Source organism: Camelus dromedarius, chromosome 9, assembly GCF_036321535.1.
Source record: "Camelus dromedarius isolate mCamDro1 chromosome 9, mCamDro1.pat, whole genome shotgun sequence".
Taxonomy (NCBI): domain Eukaryota; kingdom Metazoa; phylum Chordata; class Mammalia; order Artiodactyla; family Camelidae; genus Camelus; species Camelus dromedarius.
The window spans coordinates 19,202,195-19,221,110 of NC_087444.1; the positions used below are offsets into that span (position 1 = coordinate 19,202,195).

The 18,916-nt window shown below is 37.5% G+C and overlaps 2 protein-coding genes across 6 annotated transcripts in view; both read right to left on the reverse strand.

The window, feature by feature from the left end:
- Nucleotides 1-427: 427 nt before the first annotated feature.
- On the reverse strand, nucleotides 428-10,345 carry NRAS (NRAS proto-oncogene, GTPase). Of its 2 annotated transcripts, XR_010382240.1 has the most exons (8): nucleotides 10,235-10,345; nucleotides 9,620-9,747; nucleotides 7,404-7,582; nucleotides 5,278-5,437; nucleotides 4,427-4,550; nucleotides 4,040-4,081; nucleotides 3,237-3,936; nucleotides 428-1,399 (listed from the first exon to the last, which is right to left on the reverse strand). XR_010382240.1 is itself a non-coding variant. In XM_010980715.3 (7 exons), exons 2-5 carry the CDS (start codon nucleotides 9,728-9,730, stop codon nucleotides 4,431-4,433), a joined length of 570 nt encoding a protein of 189 aa, XP_010979017.1. In that variant the 5' UTR covers nucleotides 9,731-9,747; nucleotides 10,235-10,345; the 3' UTR covers nucleotides 428-3,936; nucleotides 4,040-4,081; nucleotides 4,427-4,430. The 2 variants fall into 2 exon arrangements, 1 of the variants encoding a protein (XP_010979017.1); XM_010980715.3 differs by having other exon boundaries at nucleotides 428-3,936.
- A 152-nt stretch (nucleotides 10,346-10,497) lies between these two features.
- Nucleotides 10,498-18,916, reverse strand: part of CSDE1 (cold shock domain containing E1) — a 35,353-nt gene continuing 26,934 nt past the window's right edge. For all 4 annotated transcript variants that reach the window (XM_031457872.2, XM_064488865.1, XM_010980713.3 and 1 more), the window contains 7 exons: nucleotides 18,456-18,631; nucleotides 17,730-17,842; nucleotides 16,639-16,758; nucleotides 14,056-14,234; nucleotides 13,050-13,213; nucleotides 12,170-12,302; nucleotides 10,498-11,807 (listed from right to left, as the gene is read on the reverse strand). In XM_031457872.2, coding sequence (XP_031313732.1) covers nucleotides 11,760-11,807; nucleotides 12,170-12,302; nucleotides 13,050-13,213; nucleotides 14,056-14,234; nucleotides 16,639-16,758; nucleotides 17,730-17,842; nucleotides 18,456-18,631 — 933 coding nt within the window. In that variant the 3' untranslated portion in view covers nucleotides 10,498-11,759. The remainder of the gene's footprint in view (nucleotides 11,808-12,169; nucleotides 12,303-13,049; nucleotides 13,214-14,055; nucleotides 14,235-16,638; nucleotides 16,759-17,729; nucleotides 17,843-18,455; nucleotides 18,632-18,916) is intronic.

Here is an 18,916-nt window from a genome sequence, read left to right on the forward strand (position 1 = left end):
CCTAGGTTTGAAATCATTGTTTTATATCTCCTTAATTAGGATTGGGAAATCTGAGATACCCTTATTCAATTTCCCTACTTTGCAGATGATGAAAATATTGGCTGGAGTAGTAAAATTATAGTTGGAGCCCCTATTCTCTGGCTCCTAGACCTATGCTCTTCCAGCTCTACCAAGATTGGTAGACTGTGCAGTAATGCAAAAAAAGACCAAAAGATCCAATGGTAGTTTTTAGCACTTCATATTAATATGTGAAGAACTTGACATATAGCTATGAATCACTCCCGATGTACGTAATAAAGCAGGCTCTGACATATTTCACATTGAGATAAAATGAGGAACTCAGATCTTCCAATATTGTCCAAATGTCATATCTAAAAATCTGAATTTAATATTAACTTTCAATAAAGGTACATCAGTGGAAAAAAAATTATGACTAAGCAAAGAACTTCCAGTTTTTATTTTTTTAAACATTTAACAAGAAAAACATTCAACCAAATTTAAAAAAAAAAGTTAGGATGGATTAATTTACAATAAAATAGCAACTTAAAATATCAGCCCTTTCATTTAGGGCCAAGGAGGCCAAAATTCCTGTTTAAACAGCAGAATTGCACAAGTGATATTTTTAAACTATATTTGATGGCACAGAAATATAAAAGTCATACAACTTCCATTGAGATCCTCCCTTCCCTCCAGAGAATTCATACGATTGCTTCTTAGGTCAGTACTCAGGCCTTTAAAAATTACCAGTTATATTTTGAAATATATCTACACTTACTCTGATAATGAGTGCTTTTAAAACAATTCTTATAAGAAACACCTTAAAATAATTTTGTGGCACATTAGATTTCTTAAACAGCAAAGATGAAAAATAATGTACAAGAATTATAGTCCCTTGTTTACAGAAACCACCCAAATAAGATACTTTCTCTAATTAGTTATCCTTGCTCCTTATAATTAATTAGCAAGAGATGAATCACAAGGAGCAGAATGCACCATTTTTTTGGTTCTTGGTTGTAGCTGCCAGCTTAAAGAGTTCATGACTGTAAATGTAAAGCAAAATATGACTATGCTCACAAATTCTGGAATGGAAAACCCAAAATCTCTCTTTAAAGTGTTTCTCTATCCTTGCTTTCAAGTCAAGACAAAAAATTCACAGCAGTTTAAAGGATGATGAAAGACTAAACATGGGGCCCACCACAATACATATTGAGGGTAATTTTATCTATTATACTCCTGAAGTGAAAGCTGTAATAAGTATGATATTGTATTACCAACTAACAATCGATAGGAAGCTGTTGGAGCAAATACAGCACTCAGCAGATCCATTTACAGATAGGCATGGTAGCTTTCAGACAGAACACCTGTCTTGGTTCGTTTTCACAATCTTGAACATGCAATCCTTAAAAAACAAACAAACATAAATATGTAATTTATGACAGCTGGCCAGGCACTTAACTTGGGGAAAGAGACTTTCAGATTTTGAGGTAAATTATAATTGTTTTCAGCAATCACAAACATATTCTAAAAACTATTTTATACCACACTAACTGAAGTTATTCAGCGTTTAACTATGTTTGTCACTCCTCTGTGCCAAAATTCACACCAACGTGTAACTTTGTAAGCTATTAAAAGAACATTTTCAAGTCTGAATTTTGGCCCCATTTAGATACTTCTGTGCTTAGAATGTATTTGAGGAAACTAAAAGACACAAACATACAAGGGTAATGGGCACAAAAGCCCAAAATGAGTTATTTTTTCCCTCTAATTTGACACTAAAGAGTCACACTGTCAGTCACATAGACAAGAGGAATGGGAAGAAGAGGAAAGGGGAGACAATGATGACAACTAAGGTGACAAGCCTCGATCTATCCTCGAGAAAATGACAGAACAATGCTCCAAGAGGAGCAGAAGCAAAACTGCGGTCTGTTTATGGTGTGGACCGTGAAAGCTCTCAGAATGAACAAGTAGGAGCACGCCTCAATGGGTTTTTTATCCTCTGGGTACAGTATGTTTCTTCTCCTCTTCTGAATTCATTTCAAGATAATGTGGAATTTGCTTAATAAATGAAAACTCATATTAGAAGAGGGAGGACCTCAGTAAGTATTTACACATTAGAAGACCAGAATAGAAAGAGACTAATGCAGAACTAGTCTTTTATCAAAAGTTATCCAAGTCCATTTTTCATTAGAATTATCAGGATATTATCTGCAAATGGAAAAGCCAAGTTTCCAAATCCTCATAACTAACAATTAATTATATTTTCCATTCCCCTCTCAAACAGCAATTTCAACCCAAAGGGTACTTTTTGTTCTGATCAAACTCATCAGCTTGTTATCTGGTATGCACAGACTAATTAATCAACATCCTGTTTTAAACCCTTCAAAGAACATTATGAATAAAGAAAATTTAAAAACTTTTGATCTGAGGCATCCTTATTCTCAAAAACATGAGAAAAAAATATCGGCTTAATTTAGTTTCCATGGGGCTAAAAACAGTCTAGATGCTTTATAAGGACTTCTAAGCTGACCCTCCTCAGGATAACAATTTTTTCCAGTAATGGTAAAGACTTTGTGCTAACTGACCTCTTCTCTCCCTGCAGGACTAACCACATGCATCTAGCAAAAGCACTAGCTGGAGTTAACGGTGCAATGAGCAAATGTGGAAGAATTTCTTTCTCTGTGATGCTAACTGGCTCACTAAAGTTTTGTAACTGTGACCCTGGTCTATTAGCACCATGCTTTACTCAACTAAAATAATTAACCAAGTCACTGCTGCTGTGGGGTGAAGGACAGAGGACGGGGTGAGAAGGGGACTGAGAGCAATTATATACATCATCAATAACCATGGTATACAGTGAAAATGTGTTTAACATATTTGGAGAATCAATGATTACAACTATTAAACTGCATCCAATTTTTACAATTTTGAACACCTGTGAATGAATCTGATACGACCCAAATTTAAATATGAATGGAAGTTCACTGAACATTAGATTATAAGCTAGAAGAAACAAATTATATACATTTAGTAGGTAGTAAACTACTAAAAACAAAAAAAAAAAGGGGAGGTTAGGGGAAAATTAAGTGAAATTGTTCCTAATCATTTTTAGTCTCATCTTTCTCTTGGGAGAGCCCAAAAATAGGTCTCTAGAAAACCAACTTCAAATATGTAAGAAATGACATCTGCTATCATGTCAGTATATCGTTCCCTCAAAGCCAGACAGGTCATAGACTTACCTCAGACATTCATTTTCATTTATAATCGTTTCTGAGACATCTACTCCACTGAAGTATTGTAAAGGAAGTCTACAAACCACTTCCAGGAAAAAGGCACTTCATCGTGAAAGTTAGATTTAATTACAAGAAAGTCGAGAAGACGAGGATAGACTCAAAAAGTCAGTATTCACTTTTGTATTTCTGAATACAGAGCAGATGCCAGTTTATAGAATATAGCTGATAACATTACAAACAAACCAAACAGCAACATTAACTATATTCTCAGTATAACAGTAATTTATGACATTTCTCCAAAAATCAACATAATTCCAAGTTCAACAGTAAAAAGAAAAAAAAATTGTCAGCAATTGCTACTTTAGAGCTGAAGACATTGTTTTCTAAAGAATTTCATGTTTCTACAGTTTGGTTCTCTGTTTCAGAGCATTAATTGCTTTTCAGATGAAAAACCTGGGGTGGCGGAGGTGTGTCTGTGTGTTGGGGGAGAACCCAGGGTGGAAAAATACTGGGGCTTAACAAGAGGTTCATTTCTCTGGTCAGACAACCAAGTGAGGAGGTAGTTATTCTGAGAACTTCTCAAATAAGAGAATATTATACTGATCTACTGAGAGTTGGAGAAGTAGCAGGAGCTTCTTTGTGAGACTGAAGATAGCAACAGAAATACTTCTCCTCCAGGGAAGTCCAGACCAGGGCGTCAGTGCAGCTGAAATAAAGATGGAATCTGTATAAATGACACAGAGTATCAGAGAGACAAGGTGACAAAACCAACATCAATGACCACACATTCGTTTCCAAACTTGTCCTACCTTGACAGTGGCTCTTTTCTGATGCTAGAACTTTAAAAGTATCTATAAGAAAAGAATACACACCATGTCATTATCATCTGGTTTTGATGTAGGGGTCCTTCAAGCTCCTGGTCAGTGCCAAGAATATGGTATAACACATCTCATAAATAATGTCCTCTAATTTCTAATATTATTGGAAATGTAACACTGTCTGTAAAATAATTAAATGTTTTAAGGACAGTTTAGGCTGCAGTATTTTCAGCAAGGTTGCCATGAGGAAAGTAGTTTATTTTATAGTTACAAGGGAGCAGAAACTCTCAGGTAAACAGCAACATAGGAAACATAACAGCAGCGCTCCTCCAAGCTGCCCCATTAACACTTGTAATTATGTCGAGACCACAAGCTCACCTCGTTACATCACCACACACGGCAACCCCATACAACCTTGAGTTCCATCATCACTGCTGTTGAGTTTTTTCATTCGGTACTGACGTATTTCTCTTACCAGTGTATAAAAGGCATCTTCAACACCCTATAAAAGAAAGAAAATGATACACCCAGCGCAACAGACACAATCCAAGTTGAAAGCTCTCGCTCTCATTTGTACTTCTTTATGTGGATTTAAAATTATTAGCTCATAAAATAGGATGATTTAGGAAGAGGATACTAAATTTAGCTTTCCTATTAAATTACATGAACAGGCTGGTATACAAACGGCACATTTTGCAGAAATAACATTCAAGCAAAGGAAAATGAGTAATGTGGGACATACAGAACTACCAGATCTAAAGATTCCATTCAGGAGGGCTTATTCCTTAAACAGTGACTGATGCTGATGGAGAAAGGACTGATGTTTTAAGTATCTTTAATCAAGGGTCTTCATTTTAGAAATATTTGTGCATGTTAATGCAGAAATAAAAAAAAAGTATTAATTTCATTTTGGGTTTAAACTGAAGATTAAAAAATAGAACACTATTAAAAAAAATAGAACTCTATTGAAAAAATCAAAAACAACAAGGGGAGAGGGTATAGCTCAGTGCAGAGTGTGTGCTTAGCATGCACAAGGTCCTGGGTTCAATCCCCAGTACCTCCATTAAAAGATAAACAAACAAACAAACCTAATTATCCCCCCTAAAAACAAACAAACAAAGAAATCCAAAACAGCAAAGAATGTGGATTATAGCTCTAGCAAAGAGTCAATCCATCAAATGTTTCTGCCTTAAATAAACCCTTGCCAAATGCTGAAAGCTGTACTATACCTGTCTGGTCTTGGCTGAGGTTTCGATGAATGGAATCCCATAACTCTTGGCCAGTTCATGGGCTTGTTTTGTGTCAACTGTCCTTGTTGGCAAATCACACTTGTTTCCTACTAGCACCATAGGTACATCATCTGAGTCTTTTACTCGTTTAATCTGTTCCCTGAAAAAGGGAATATGTTATCATAACATAAGAATAAACTTTTAGGAAGGAAAAAACAGCTAGGGCAAAAAAAGAAAATCTAGCAAATTTTATCTAGCTCTGCTAGCTTCTATTATTAAATTTCACTTTTTTCCCTACTACTTATAAAAGGCCTTGCATACTAAGGAGATTGGTTTGGACTTGATGCAGCAGCCACAGGGAGCCAAGTGCCTGTTCACCTTCTATCTTGACATACGCCCGTTATGTTCCTTGATTCTCCAAAGAGCTTGGCTGATTTTAACTGGCAACTTTAAATTTCACTCTTGATTAAGGTCTGAAGTTATAAAAAGTAAAGCTTACTCCCTCCAAATAACTTGAAGCTCCCTTGAGAGTGTCAGTATTTAATGAAAGACAGTCTGTCCACTTTTCTAGGTGGGTGGTGTCCAAACATTTTCTTTGAACAAGATGATAGCTGGAAGTCCAAGATACAAAAAACACAACTGCTCTTATTAACAGGGGACTAAAGGATCTGAAATTCCCAGCTGACAGCACTCCCTTCAATGACATGTAAGGCATACCACACAGCAGTTTGGAAACTACTGCTCCAGATTCTCTTCACCAACCCTGGACTTTTTATGATGATGGAAATATTCTCTCGCTGTGAGGTCCAACTACATCCACTAGTCATCTGAAGCTACTGAACACTTGAAAAGCCAGTTGCTACTACGGCCAGGGAATTGATTTTTAAACTTTGTTTAATTTTGATGAAATTTAAATAACCACATATGGTTTGTGGCTACCATGCTGCACAGCACTGTTCTTGACTACCCTTGGATTACATACAAAGTCATGTACTTGAAATGCATCTCACTGGCTAACTGCAGAAATGAGCCTTGGTGTGATGGCAGTAGCCTATGTGAATGAAGGGATAATATAGGACAGACTAAGAAGAAAAATGACTTCTAGAAATTTAGTGAATATTTATTAGGTGCTTGCCAAGTGCTGAGCATTTTATTACATGCTGCTATTAAATCTAGAGAGAAAATGGAAAGTAGAATAGGTTTAGGAGGGAAAAAAACCACTGAAAATCAGTAGTGGACTAATTTGCTTCTGTGAGTCGACATCTTCATGTGGATGGGGCATACGCCAGGACTCAAGGCTCTAGGCAGAACACCAGCGTAGCATTTAGTCTGTGTTAAACTCCGTTCTGAGCAATTCATATATTTATTAACTCATTTAATTTTCACAACAACTCTTGGTAGGTACTACTATCTCCATGTTACAGATATAGAAACTGAGGCACAGAGGCTCAGTGTTTCCCCCAAGTTCCATGGCTAAGAGATGATGGAGCCAAGTTTCACTCCAGGCAGAGTCTATTTTCTTAACCATTATACTATTCTGCTTAAAGAACACAAAGCTGAGAAAAAGGAGCCCTGGGTTTTTGGTCCTGGCTCTGCTATTAATAACAATCATGAGTACAAAAACCTAACAAACCACCTTCTGAACTGATTCTATAAAATAAGAATGTTGTACTAGAATTTTTTTATGGTCCAATTGATCTTGGAAACTTTAAGGTTCTACAGAGAAAGAAAATCTTTACATTCCCGTGCCCTGCTTTCATCTTTATCTACCGTTCTTTGTTTCTTCCAACTATCTTCTCTACTACTTACTCAAGAATGTTTCTCAGAGGTGTTTTCCTTTCTGAAATTCCTTTGTGATCTCTCATAACACCTCTAGTTCTGAATCACTCCCATTAATAAGCTTCATTGATGTATTATCACGCATTCTAGCTACAGTAGATTATATAAAATAAATTCCAGTGTTAACTTTCAGTAATAATCCCTAATTCTCAATGTCACAACCTAAAACCAATTCTTTTCATAATTAAAAAGCTGTATCTTCCCTAGTGTGGCTTCCTCATCCCCACTCCAAAACTTCGGAACACACTTAAAGATTATCCTTTCAAAAAAAACAATGCTCCTAGTACCTGTAGAGGTTAATATCTGCAAATGATTTGCTATTATTGATGGCAAATACACAAAGGAAGCCTTCGCCTGTCCTCATGTATTGGTCTCTCATGGCACTGTACTCCTCTTGTCCAGCTGTATCCAGTATGTCCAACAGACAGGTTTCACCATCTATAACCACTTGTTTTCGGTAAGAATCCTGGGGGTGTGGAGGGTAGGGGGGCAGGGAGAGAGCGAGATTCCATTTTTATTAAAAAAAATCACAGGGAATGCAATGCTATTGCCAAGATTAAATAAGCTCCTAACCAAGTCCATTTCTGTCTCTCTGGTTTGTCCCTCAAACTGCCAATATATAATCACAAACAGAAAGCACTTAATTTCACCCTAGGAAGAAAGCCCCAAATCCTGTATGCCTGCAGCAAGGAAAATGTGGTCACTCTGTTCCTGGAAAGATGAAGTAATTCAAAAGACAGCTCTATCTGCAGTTTGACTAAAAATTCAGTTCCTAGTGTGTATCACTAAGGTATGAACTGGACTTCTCTTATTTGAGTTTTTGATTTTTCATTTAAAATTCTAAACATACCTCCACCAATTATAACTTGGCTCTGGATACAGTGTCTTTTGTGTTTATGACTAAATACACAAATACCTTTTATTTCACACAAAGTTTTAATACCAAAATACTCTTCTCATCATGACAGATTGTACCTTTGGGTAATATTCCTGAATCAAATTCCTAAAGGTTCCAAACAAGGCACAGTTACATCAGGAAGATACACATGCATAGATCATATTTTAAAAAATACTTTCAATTCGTCTTTAAGGCAAAAATTTTATTTGTATTTTAACATTTATGTTCTGGGAATTTCATTCAAAGAAAATAACCTCATCACACTTAGTAAAGATCTGGCTCCAGAAACAGTATGGAACATAATTTGCCAGGCCACTGAACGGCTCCTCTGTAACTCTGCTGCGGGACTGTAAAACATTTTCAAATTGACACAGAAATGACACTGCCAAAATTTCCTTGAAGCCTGAAATATGGTCAAGTGTATGACTGTTCTGAGGAAATAGCAAAATTAAAATTATAAAGATAGATTTTAGTCAAACTAACTTATGATAATAGAATACAGAGAAGTGGTTATTTCCTGGCAGGGTAGAGGGGTTTACCAACTAGAAAGGGGCATGAGAGAACTCTCCCGGGCACTGGAAATAGTCTATATTTTTATCTACGTGGTAGTTACCTAAGTGTACACAAATTTAAAGTCACTGAGCTGTAGATGTAAGATTTATGTACTTTATATAAATTATTTCTCAATGAATAAAACTCTGAAAAATACTAAAATGTTCTAATTATTAATACCAAAGCTATTAAGCTTAAAATAAAAATTTTCCAAGGACTAAACTTTTCATAATGACTATATTCAAGTTAGCTTGCATTGAACACTCAGTGGCTGGGTGTTAGGAAGTCCAGAGTGTGAACTGAAATAAAATAATCTCTAGAGTTAGACATTTCTAAATTGAGTAAGATTACAAAACTCTTCACTTAAAGGACCTTAGATGCCACCTATTAAAGCCAATCTATAACATGAACTCCCACAAAAACAACGGAATCTTTAATAAGTAATAATTATGCAGTGCTCTACCATTCACATTTAACATATTTTTCACAACATCCCCTGTGTGATAGGCAAGACAAGTTTATGGTAATTTAATGGATGAGGAAAATGAAGCTCAGCGAGATTAACTGATTTGCTATTACATAACTAAATAAACTGCAAACAGGGACTGTATTCCTAGGCACAGCTGACTCAAAATCTCACGCGCTTTCTACTCTTAACACAGTCTCAGACGCTTCAACTAGCTAAGGAACACGCATCTCTGAATCCTTTATCTCCATTCTGCTATTATTCACTTATTCTATGTCTTGTGTTTCTTAACAGAACTGTAATATGTAAAGAAACTAAATGAGTTCAACACAGAGTTTGCAACAGTTTATAAAGCTGTTAAAAATTGTAAACTTTTTAGAAAATCTTCAGCAGCTAATAAAAGGGAACTTTTCTCCACAAACAAGCTTTACTTACTGTATTAGTGAACACAATACCCCAAATAACTTTTTGCTTTCTCTCCTGATTATTCCTTTAGTTAAAGAATAGCTGAAGGGAATGGGAAAGGGAGTGGGTAACAGTGAACGGAAAGAGAGAGGTATGGTCAGCGGACTACCGCTGGGCCTCACCTCTATGGTGGGATCATATTCATCTACAAAGTGGTTCTGGATTAGCTGGATTGTCAGTGCGCTTTTCCCAACACCACCTGCTCCAACCACCACCAGTTTGTACTCAGTCATTTCACACCAGCAAGAACCTGTGGGAAAGCAGCAATTAGGGTTAACTGGCGAACTTCGAAGCTTTCTGTAATCAATAGTAACTGAAACCAGAGTTTGAAATGTATCGGTTCCACACACATTCATCTCCACTTGGTTCTTAAAGTGATTCAACAGTGCAAAAACACTTGCAGGTTACTTCGGGCCTCAGAATTCTGGAGTAGCCTTCTAGTTACCCTCACCCTCGTCTATTTTTCAATAGCCCTTGGGCCCCGCCCTCAGCCTAAGGTAAAGGAACCCCCTCTTCCTAGTAATCTCGCAAATCTTCTCAGTTCTGAGGGGAAGCTTCCAGGCTGTCTCCACCTTCTTACTCCCCGGCTTGTCTCCAGAGCTCCCCCGTAGGGCTCAAAACGAAGGATACCCCCGCCCAGGGCCTTTGTCTTCAGCTCGCAGATTCCGCTCGATTCTTGGCAACAAGGAGTCATTAGTATGCTCCAAAGCCGAACGCTACACACGCCAGAACCTTACCTCAAGCTCCGCTGCCTCCGCTTCGGACAGATCAGGACTACAACCGAGAAAAATGTTGAAGACCCCGGAACCGCCATGAACAGCCCCCACCAGGGAGCGGCACTTCCGGCCCCGCCCGCTACGTAATCAGTAGGCGCCCCAGGCGTCCGAGTCCCCGCCCCGGCCACGTGGGCCTCCGACCCAGGAGTCACGCGGCAGGCCGCGCCCAGACCCGCCCCCCCTCCCCCCATACAGGACGTTTTAATAATGAAAGCACTAGGTGCTAGTGTCTCAAAAATCAGTAAAACTTTATTCGCTTCCATTCTTTCGCCATTAACAGAAAACTGGAGAAAGCAAAAATGTTATGTGTTTACAAAGATAAATGGCCTCTTTACCCAGAGAAGATCAAAACCTCAAACGACAACGAGGAAGATAAAAGCACCCTCCCCCACATCCCCTGAGCTGACCCTTGTCTTGTCATTTGACAAAGCCTTCAGTCCACTGGCCGGGGACCTGTATTTGGCCAATTCAAGATGGGGGCCAAGAAATCAGACCAATCCGTTCCCTTGATATAAAGTCGAACAGAAGCTACACCAAGGGTCAAGTGCCCGTAGTTTCACAGGACACAGGAACCAGGCGGCTACTTATAAAAAAAACAAGATTCATTTCAGGCACAACTTTTTTATTTTTTTTGTTTTTGTTTGTTTTGAAATCAGTAAAAGAAACTGGGTCCTAGAAGCTGCAGTGATCTAAGCAGCAGCAAATTTGTGCATTCGTCTTTTTTTTTTTTAAATATGTTTAAATTATCACACTGCTGGCACATCTCATTTGCATGAAATTCTGCACCATACATACTAATTGTAGTAAAGTTACCCACCCCCATCCCAGGAAAAAAAAAAAAAAAACTACTCAGGAAGATAATTTTCATTGAAATCTAACCAAACTTTGTTAAGTGGACTGTGACAAGATTATAAATGATATGAAAAATAACATTTTAACATTTGGCCATTGACTTAAGGAAATGGTTTGCCTATACAAATTTTTGTAATTTTTAATATATTCTACCCTCATATGGTCCTCAGAATTAAAGCATAATGAACAGGAAAGAAAAGGAAAAAGAATGCAACTGAGTGCTAAGGCAGAACATCTTGCCAGAAGTAATGAAGGTAGAGTATATACTAAATATCAAGTGCAGAATTTCATAGGGCCAACAAGGTAACAGTCTATATTTTTCACTTACACAGGCAAAGTGGATTTTGCAATTACCAGTTGCGTTAAATGCTCCAAATAAAGCTCCTAAAATTGATACTATAAGGCGCCACCTTAAGTTTTCCAGGCTGCAACTGTGCATAATTTTAAAATGGTTTTCTTAAATTTATTTATTTTTTTAAACATAACACGAGGAAGGTGTTAAAACTGGTGTAATAGCTCAATAGAATAAGTATTCCAGATTTTGGGAGGGATGAAGAGGGAGATATTCAGAACCCTTCACCAGAATCCCCCCAACTTCATCATAGTGGATTAATGATGTGCTTTGTAGATATGGTTAGTCAATGACACCAGCTTGACGGATCTTTCTTTCTGCACCAAATCCCTGTGAAGAAATAAAATTGCAGTTAATGACTTGGGTGCATGACAATTATGATACCATCCACAATTCCAAAATGGATTATAAAAGCATTACTTTGTAATCTCAACCACCACCAATTGTTCTGCAGAGGAGGAAATCTGTAATAAACCCTCCTGAATTGTTACCTAAACTATGTTCAAAGTGTCAGGAACACCAAGAAATGTACCTGTCACCATAAGCAACCATTATGTTAGGGTTTATAAGCGAGTCTGAAGCTCCTTGGTAAATTAAACTCTCTGAACTATACTAAAATAGGACCTCAAGTACTACGTTGGTCTGTCAGTTGCCCCCATCCTCTCAAACCTTGTATGCCTGCCCTCTCATACCATTGAGTTATCTGGTCCCCTTGGCTGACGAAGAACCATTAGGCGAGGAGCACTGGCATCATCCAGGGTGATATTCTTCAAGCGATTGACCAACCTATCAGGTCGTGGAGCTGCAACAGCCTTGGGGCCCTCGCTGTGACAAAGTTAAGAGGTGAGAAGAAGCAATACTTGGTGGGAATAAAGTACTTGCAGAGCAATGTGTTTTCTACCTAACTACCCAAATGACTCAGTTTTAATGAGGGGGGACTCTTGCCTCACCTAGCCAACTAGCCAGCAAGACAGGACAGACAAGTTTATGTTTTTATTCCCAACTCAAGGTTTATTACTGCGTAGGAGCTGGAAGAATCATTTGGGTGAGGGTCATCTCTAGACTGGTCTACAACCAGAAAGACCAGTTTCACAGACATGTAAGAAGTGGGTATGAAAAAACCTTACAAAAGGAATGTAAAGAAATTTCCAGACTCCCCACTCCTCATGCTAACAATGTGACTGATTTAAAAAAAAAAAAAAAGTACAGTGCCAGAACTGCTAAACTATAAAGTTAGAATTTTAAGCAGCATATAACCTAGAAATGGCTGAATGGAAGAAAAAGAACTAAGCAGAATCCTGTAACAAGGACTATACAATCTATTTATATTTAAGATTTATTACATTCGAAGTGCCAATTAATGTTTTACTGAGTCAGATTTATGAGAGTAAAGTTTAGACAATGAAGATGAGGTCTTTTTTAGGCAGAAGTATTAGGAAATAAGCCAGCAAGTGGCAGAAGAGGATTAAAAAAAGCAGTGATGGACAAGTGAAGAAATATGATAAAGCAGAGATTGCAAAAGTTAAGAGAGAGTTCAGGGAGGTTACTAACCAACAAAAATAAAAAACTTACCAGACTCGCCAAACATTACAAGCGCTGCACTTGCCAGTGCGCTGATTAAGAATCACTGAGAATTCCACCTCATCTCCTGCCTGTAGCTCAATGCCATCCTGAACTTCTTTCACGTGGAAAAAGAGCTTCTTGCTATCTCCTACTTCATAGTTAATGAAGCCAAACTGAAATAAAAAAAGACAGTAGCTAAAAAACCAGGGAAAAGAAATTCACTTTGAATGAAGCACAATGCTTAACCCTAACTAGAAGGGGATTTATAAAACATGCTGTCAGTGCTGATGCTCCACTTCAGCTGCCTAGGCTATAACAGCACATGGGTTTGCAAAACTTGTCAGAGGAGAAAGCTACCTTTGAAATCACTGCCCTTCACTCTATCTTAGCCTGAGAAACAAAAAAGGCTGCCTTGTGCCTTCATATATTGTCTAAACTAAGTTTCTGAATTAAGCAAAATCATTAGGAAGCTATTATTTGAACATATGCATCACTGTGATCCCTTCTAAAATTATTAAGCAGGGTTATGGTATTACTAGAAACAGTGTTACATTCACTGTACTGATACTGAAAAATGTCCCCTCTGAGGACTCAGAGATTTCCTTGAGATCTCAGTACCAGGAATAGTTTTGTTTGTCCTAAGGTTATTTTATGAACACTTCCACACACAGGTTCTTTCTTTTTTTGTGGTCTGCAAAAGAAGCTGAGCTAAAGTATGAAAAGCATTATAGTCTTTCTATTCTGGAAATCTCACTCCAAGCTTATTTTCCTCATTATGTTAGTTATTAACTTTCCTTTTGCTTCTACTGCCATTTTTTTTTTTCTTTCCATGTGGTTTTCTCCATGTTTTTATAAGCTGCCTAAAATCACTGAAAAGGGGGGTAAAGTACAAATGAAAACGGAATGAATGATAACAGTTTCCCTTTGGCTGAAAAATTTTCAAGGTTTTGGTTATTATTTGGTGATCAACTCAAAAAGTATCAAATTCAGATCTAATCAAGTTATTACCACTTACCTGATCTTTCACACACTCCACTGTGGCCCTACGCAGGGGTGTGATGTTATAGGCCATAGTCTGTGCACTTTGGCCCAGGACACATAACTGGAACTTGACACTCTCCCCTTTTTGTAGGCAATCCCCTTTGTTGGCCATCCCAACTATGCCAAATGGATAGACTTCACCTTTCATATCCCCTGTAAGGAGAAAGAGGTACAAAGTCTAAAAGCTAGTACTTCACAACAGCCCTCTGCTGATGGTCCTAATAAATTTATAAATAAGTTGCTAAAAATAATTATATTCCCTAAGATTTTTTTTATACCTGAGAACTTCTACTTTAAAGCTTCAATAAAATTCTAAATGCTAAATACTACCACAAAAACTAGCTAATGAACAGTTTTAAACCACATTTATGAAATTAAAACAAACAAAAACACCAAAACCCACTATCATTCACAAACTCATTACCTTTGAGCTTTTAAAGCACAATGAGTTGCTAATATAATACATTGGCGTGTCTTCTTCCCAAGTTCACAGTATAAACCAACCAGTCAAAAAAATTTGATTCATTCCCAACTGGGCATTAAACAAGCCGGGCATAGGTGAAAACAATGTACATAAATTTGTTGGCATTCCGAATCTTTTCTTTGTTCTGATTGTGGCTCTCTCAAACCAAGAGGCACCTTTCTTCTCGATCAGGGCTCATTAAACTTTTTCTTAAAGGACCAGACAGGAAATATTTCAGTCTTATAGGATCCTGTCTGGCACAACTACTCAACTTTGCTATTGCAGTGAGAAAGCAATCAAAGACAATTTGTAAATGAATGGTTGTGGCTGTATTTCAAGAAAACTATTTATAAAAACAAGCCATCATATTTGCAGAGCTCTACCCTAGAGTAGTAAGTTGGCTGGAGATCAGTGTAGGCTATGGATAAAAACTGGACCAAAGAGTTCAACTGCTTATCAGTTCACCTGGATGGTGAATTCACTGAATCAACAAAGGTGGAAAAGAGAGAAACACCAGCTGGAAGAGGAAGCTTCAAAACTGAGAATTCTTTTAACCATACATTCTCTTGAGGATTATAGGGGTAAGTGAAGATTTTCTTTTCAAACATACAGGAACTAAAAAACTTTGAGGAGATACTTCCAAGTCATGCAGAAGGATTAGAGGTGTAGTGGGATTAGTAGTAACCATCACTTATTAAACACTTACACTGATTCATATTTAATCTTTACAGAACCTTCTGAGGTTGAAGATACTCTCATTTTAAAGATGAAGAACTGGGCCAGGAAAGATTTAATTAATTTGCCTAAGGGTATACAGCTAGGAAATGGAAGAGCTGGCGCTCAGATCCAGGTCTGCCCAGCTCACAAATCCATAATCTTATATTGAGTTATAGTTAATATTCCTAAATAAAAGAGCCATTCTCACCACCAAGTGAGAATAGGCTTAAAGATTTCAGGAAAGTTTCCTTTTCCACAAAATCCTTGCTTTGGACTATATCCTATGGCCAGTGTTGAAGAATAAGTGGATTGGGGGTTGGGAATGCAAAAGTAAGGAAATGTGGCATGATAGGAGGAAAAACATAACTTTAATTTTATCTCATGAGTTTAAGTTAGTTGCCCATACTCTCTCTCACAGCCCCTTATAAGGGTATGGTGTCACCATGGCATCAGTTTATCAATTCATATTTGGAGGTGTTATGTGTATGAGGATACTGGTTCTATGAAAAACAGAAATTCGAAAGAACCTCATGTGATACAGGAACATGTTTATCAAGGCTCATTTCCTTCTCCCAAATGACCTGATCTTCCCCACTTTATATTCTCCTATGACTTCCAGAATGCACAAGATTTATTCTCTTTGTGAGTCAACCTATTATCTTTGGTTGGAATTTCAAACTCTCTCATCAACCCTATCATTATGGTAATTCTGCTATACTAATTATCCAGTGTTCCCTACTACTATTTCTACTGCAAACTTACTTTATGCACAAAGTTGGTCTTTCTGGACTTAACTGTTTGGGGTAAAGGATGGCATCAGAACTCAGGGAGTTAAAGATGGTGAGAAAAAGACAAAATGAGAACACTGGGATCCCTGACCTGAAGACAAGTAGTAGGATCCCCATGGAACCCTAGCTATTAAGTGATAGATATAGTAAACTTTAACAGGAGGCAAAAATATAAAATTCATTGGTTACTAGGAAATTCAGTTAATACTGATGTAAACAGCCAGTTAATAATAGAGGAAAACTATAAAGCTGCACTAAACCCAACCGTGAATATCTCATATCAAACATCAAATGCACATTTTTAGTCTTGAGATTTTGTTCTCAGTCTGCTTCATTATAATTCAATGTTAGCTGCTAACATATCAGTCATATGCTCACACAACAGCCATTTGCTCACAACATAAACACAGCCTGATCTCATTTATAAAGGATATAAAAACAAAAACCAAGCATGGTGGGAAAAAGTCACTTTTCCTTAATTCAGTTTTTAAGCTATCTGAGAACTGCAACATCACCGTATTTTTAAATCATCCAAGTGCTCATCTGAAAGTAAAGCCAATTTCAAACTATCTGATAGGGATGCTCCTACCTTCCTCCACGATCTCGATCATTCCTTGGTACTCAGTCTGTGTTGGATCAACACTTCTCAAGGGGCGAATGACTTTACCAGAGTAGATGGTGGGATCAGCTTCCTCAGTAATGCCATTCACTACAAAACAAAAGCACATATACCTCTCCCTCAACATTTTTTATTTAAGCCCTATTCCACAGGCCAAAAAAAAAAAAAAAAAAGGCAAAAATCATCAGAACAAATGTTAACAGAAGGTTGGCTAGTTGCCCACGAGTCTTGAAATACTTCTAAACTACTATTAAAGTTGCTTAAGGAATTAATAGTATCCATATTTAAACATGTTTTACTCTCTTACCTTCCCCAGGTGACCAAGCATCACTTCAGTGAGATCTTCCCAGGTCTCTAAAAATACTGGCAACCCCAATACTTGTATACTTCCCTAATTTACTTTACCTTAATATTTTTCTAAACATGGTACATACAATATTTTACTCATTTTCTTTGCTGATTTGGCTTATTTCTTCACTGCTGTACCCCAGTATCTAAAATGTAGCATGCACTTACGTATTTACTAAACTGAATGAACATTCTTGGCTCCCATTTCTCTAGAATAACACCAAGAAAAAAGTGTCATCTGGGGAGTTTAGGTGAAAGCCAAAAGTAAGTTGCACGTCTTATATGAAAGTTGGAGATCCTAAATAGCAACAATTTTCTTAAGTTCCCATTATTTTTCACATTTAGGCTTAATTTTCTCCAAAACAGTCTTCTAGAGGCATGTCTCCCTCCCCAATCCCATGGAGATTTATTTGCTTGGGGTTATTTTTGAAAAACAGACACTGAATTGAAAATAAACTCACAGCAAATAACCTACAGTATCTAGAACAGTGGTTCTCAAAACTTCAGTGTTCATCAGACCACCCAAAGTTTTGGTAGGTTTAGGGTGTGGTGAGAGATCTTGTATTTCTAACAATCTGTGATGCTGCTGCAACTGGAGATCACACCTGGCGAAACAATGATCTAGAACAACAGGGTTTTGCTCCCTCTCTCACTCTATCCCTCACCGTCTACCCAAAGGAGAGGCTGAATAATCAGAAGTCACAGTTCATTACCTGAGTGTGTTTTGTTCACTTTTTCTGCACTGACTTTGTTGCCTTTGCCTTTGGACAGGCTGTACTCGACCATGTCCCCCAGTTCCAGGCTATCAATATCACCAGAGAACTCACTGTAGGGGAGAGGAAAAAATGACATTTGAATAACCATTTACCACAAACATCAACAGTAGCAAGGAGCTTTCATTTCTTCTACTATGATATTCATGGTGTGCTTACTTAAGCTGGATACTGTTTAAAGCACTGGTTCAGAATCTTCAGAAACATGCTATGAGGAGGCACCACTATCCCCAGCTTCAACATAATGAAACTACGATGACAGGAGGTTATTTTTATTTGATAAAAGTATCACAGATACAAAGTGGCAGAGCCTGGATTCAAACTGAAACTGTATGGTTCTAAGAGCCCATGCCCTTAACCACTTTGCTATCTATAACACCAAATCAGAAGCACAACCCTCTGGTAGCAACATATAAAACACTACTCTTTTACTGAAGCAGAAAGGCTCCTATCCAATGTTCAAAGCAGGTACAGGTCTTCTTGTATCTTTTGACCACGTGTTCTCTATATAGAGGTGGATGATTAACTTTAGTCTATATGTTGCTATCATTTTACCAGTATGAAATCTGGGATTAAAAAATACATAACCACCCAATACTAATGCTTTTGACTCTAAAACCAAAGAATGGATTGTAAGCTCTTAAGTTCCTAAAAGGCATTCTTCACCTGTAATGGAAAAAGATTTCCTTATCATGATTGGCTGTTTCAATAAATCCAAAATTATCCTTCAGAGTGGCCACATAACCCAAGAGCCTCTTGGAGTTGGAATTACGACCTAAGAGTCGTACACAAGTTGCAATCTGCTGTCCAGGCCTCTGTTTGTCACTAATACTAAATTCAACCTGTGAAAAATAAGGATGCTTATTAATATCATGTCATTTCCCTACCAAGCTTTTCAACTCTGACACAGCTCCCTCAGACTCTGTTTTTCACTCCAAATATCCTTTGTAAATACTCTGATGAGATAGATTTTCACCAAAATACTTCTATTTCTCATTCCACTTTTCACAAGGATCAAGTTTTGCTCTTCAATGTGTATTCCTTACAGATTCTTAATTTCTCAAGGAGAAAGGTCAATTGGAAAATCTGGCAAAGTATGATAAAAATGAACAGCAATGTAAAAACCT

What these genes read in the sequence shown, in the direction of transcription:
- NRAS (XM_010980715.3), bottom strand. Translation starts at nt 9,730, where the DNA reads ATGACTGAGTACAAACTGGTGGTGGTTGGAGCAGGTGGTGTTGGGAAA. An exon ending in AATATGATCCCACCATAGAG is followed by an intron (nt 7,583 to 9,619) that starts GTGAGGCCCAGC and finishes CCACACCCCCAG; the next exon opens with GATTCTTACCGAAAACAAGT. An exon ending in CCTCAGCCAAGACCAGACAG is followed by an intron (nt 4,551 to 5,277) that starts GTATAGTACAGC and finishes TTTCTTTTATAG; the next exon opens with GGTGTTGAAGATGCCTTTTA.